This window comes from Nipponia nippon, unplaced genomic scaffold (genome assembly GCF_047370975.1).
Source record: "Nipponia nippon isolate SJK-2023a ecotype South Korea unplaced genomic scaffold, ASM4737097v1 scaffold_68, whole genome shotgun sequence".
Lineage (NCBI taxonomy): Eukaryota > Metazoa > Chordata > Aves > Pelecaniformes > Threskiornithidae > Nipponia > Nipponia nippon.
Genome location: NW_028262389.1, coordinates 3,069 through 6,230, shown reverse-complemented (window position 1 = coordinate 6,230; position 3,162 = coordinate 3,069). Strand labels below are relative to the sequence as shown.

The following is a 3,162-nucleotide window of genomic DNA, read 5'->3' as shown; positions in this document are numbered from 1 at the left end:
GCAACGGGGGAATGTGACCCCTTCCAAGACCATTTCCCAAGTGGGATGAGGGTGTCTGAATACTAAAACACAGTGTAACAGGACACGTTTGCTGCGCCTCATCTCCCACCTTCCTCTGGGGAAGAAAGCGTCCTTCTGGGCTTTTTGCCCTCCGCTCTAGTGCAGCACAGGGAACTCCTCCCCAGGAAGCCTCCCTCCAAACACCCGGGGCTGTTGCTGCCTCCATGGGTCCTTGCTGGAAAGCAGGGCTGACCCTTCCGGAGCCCCTGGGGAGAGGGCATGGCTCTGCACAGCACACTCAGCCAACACAAACCACAGCTGAAGCCTTGGAGCTGCATAACCCCCCCCCCCCCCCAAGGGAAGAAAAGCTCCCTTAGGTATTTCACAATGAATGAATGAAATTTGGCTCAGAGAAGCTTCTCTGAATTTTTTTATTTTCTCTCTTTGGCAGTTTCCCTGCCCAGAAGCAGCAGATGTCCAATGGCAGCTCCACGAATGAGTTCCTCCTCCTGGCATTCGCAGACACGCGGGAGCTGCAGCTCTTGCACTTCTGCCTCTTCCTGGCCATCTACCTGGCTGCCCTCCTGGGCAACGGCCTCATCATCACCGCCATAGCCTGCGACCACTGCCTCCACACCCCCATGTACTTCTTCCTCCTCAACCTCTCCCTCCTCGACCTGGCCTCCATCTCCACCACTCTCCCCAAAGCCCTAGAGAACTCCCTCTGGGACACCAGGGCCATCTCCTGCCTGGGATGTGCTGCACAGCTCTTTTTCTTTCTCTTCTTCGTTGGAGGAGAGTATTTTCTTCTCACTGTCATGGCCTACGACCGCTACGTGGCCATCTGCAAACCCCTGCACTACGGGACCCTGCTGGGCAGCAGAGCTTGTGTCCACATGGCAGCAGCTGCCTGGGGCACTGGGTTTCTCACTGCTGTGCTGCACACTGCCAATACATTTTCCTTACCCCTCTGCCAAGGCAATGTCCTGGACCAATTCTTCTGTGAAATCCCCCACATCCTCAAGCTCTCCTGCTCAGATGCCTACCTCAGGGAAGTGGGGCTTCTTGTGTTTACTGCCTGTTTTGGATTTGGGTGTTTTGTTTTCCTTGTGGTATCCTATGTGCAGATCTTCAGGGCCGTGCTGAGGATCCCCTCTGAGCAGGGACGGCACAAAGCCTTTTCCACGTGCCTCCCTCACCTGGCTGTGGTCTCCCTGTTTGTCAGCACTGTAATGTTTGCCTACTTGAAGCCCCCCTCAGTGTCCTCCATATTTCTAGATCTCGTGGTTTCTGTTTTGTACTCAGTGGTGCCTCCAGCAGTGAACCCCCTCATCTACAGCATGAGAAACCAGGAGCTCAGGGGTGCCCTATGGAAACTGACGCAATGGCCGCTGTTTCATCGAGAATAACCTGCCCTCCCTTCTCTGCGCATTTCCCATTTCTCACTTTTTCTTAGGCCATGTTTGCTTTTTTCTCTTGTGGTAATCCTAGTTATGGGGAATTTTCTAGGCTTATACTACTTGTCTTGAGGCTTAATCCCCTCGTATATGGCGCTTGCACAACACTGTGCCAGATGTGGCATGGCCAATAGCAGTTCTTCAATAAATGGAATCTCCCAGGTCCAGTGCCTGAAGGCTGGGCTCTTCCTCCACAGGTGCTGCAAAGAATATGTCCAAGGAATTGGTCTTTTAAAGAGTCTGTTCTCCTTTTGTTCTCAGTATTTTGGCAGTTAAGTTCAGGGTGGCACTGAGTTCCACTGGACCAAACGCTCTGGATTTAAAAGCTCTCTTCTTAATATCCAATGGCAGGGGAGATGGTCCATGAGCTCCCATTCTCTCCCCAGGTTTCTTCATGTATGACAGGACTGATGGCATATACCAGACTCTCTGGAAATGAATTTGGAGGGGTGAGGAGAGGAGAGGATAGGGACTCACCACGTGCCCTGGGTTTGGAATGAATGGAGGCTCAGAAGGTGAAACACCCTCAGATTTTAATAGACACCCCCCCCCCCAAAAAAAGCAAAACATGAAGCTATTGAAGCTGTTGACGTGTCTAGAGCACAAGTCTTACGAGGAGCAGCTGAGGGAGTAGGGGTTGTTTAGTTTGGAGAAGAGGAGGCTGAGGGGAGACCTTATGGCTCTCTACAACTGCCTGAAAGGAGGTTGTAGTGAGATGGGGCTCGGTCTCTTCTCCCAAGTAACAAGTCATCAGGATAAGAGGAAATGGGCTCAAGTTGTGCCAGGGGAGATTTAGATGCGGTATTAGGAAAATACTATCTTCCCAGAGAGAGTGGGTAGGCATTGGAACAGACTGCCCAGGGAAGTGGTACAATCATAGTCCCTGGAAGTATTCAAAAATCGTGTAGATGTGGTGCTTAGGGACATGGCTTAGAGGTGGACCAGCTGCAGTGAGGTTAAGAGGTTGGACTGGAGTGCTCTCTGGGGTCCTCTTCCCACCTTGTCCAAACAATCCTATGATCTCTATGATTAAACTGAGGTATGCAAAACAAGGACTCTGCCATTGGAGTCAGTAGGGAGCCTCTGGCAGCAGCAGGCAGGAGGGGCAGGGGAGAGTGGAGAGATGCAGGAGCTGCCTGAGAAGCGCCAGGACTCTCATGCCAGTCCTGGGGATTGGAGCTGGTGGGAGCAGAGGAGGGGGAAAATTCAGTCAGCGTTGGGCGTCACGTACAATATGAATTCCAGAGAGCCAGAGAGAGCCTAATCCCTCTGTTTCCTTGGTGACTTTGGGGCCAGCACCATCCCCTGGGGCTGAGATGCGGAGCCTGAAGCCCTTTCTCTTCTCCCCAGCAGCTGCTGTGCCCTTCAGAGGGACTGGGGTTGTAAGAGTGAGTGTCAGAGCTCTGCGGGCAGCACCTCCCTCCCTGTGGTGGCAGCACTGCCATGGGGCCAGCCCGAGGCTGAAGGCTGCTTTGCTGGGCTGGGCTGGGGAGAGGGCAGGGGAGGTGGGGAGAGGTGGGGAGGGGGCTACGCTGGGCTTCAAAGTGCCCAGGAGAGGAAAGCACCAGCAGGGAGCCAAGCTGTGTGAGTGTGTGCAGGGTGGGGGCACCCAGCAGGGTGCTCACAGTGCAGAGTCAGGCATCATGGCGAAGGGAAGCAAGGCACCAAAGGTGCAGAAGAGAGGGGCCAGGTCTCTGCCATGTTC

General features: G+C 53.8%; 1 protein-coding gene across 1 annotated transcript; it reads left to right on the top strand.

The window, feature by feature from the left end:
* The first annotated feature begins 473 nt into the window (after positions 1-473).
* Positions 474-1,409, top strand: LOC148051108 (olfactory receptor 14C36-like). Its single transcript, XM_087738371.1, has one exon. The coding sequence runs from the start codon at positions 474-476 to the stop codon at positions 1,407-1,409; it is 936 nt and encodes a 311-aa protein (XP_087594497.1).
* Positions 1,410-3,162: the final 1,753 nt, after the last annotated feature.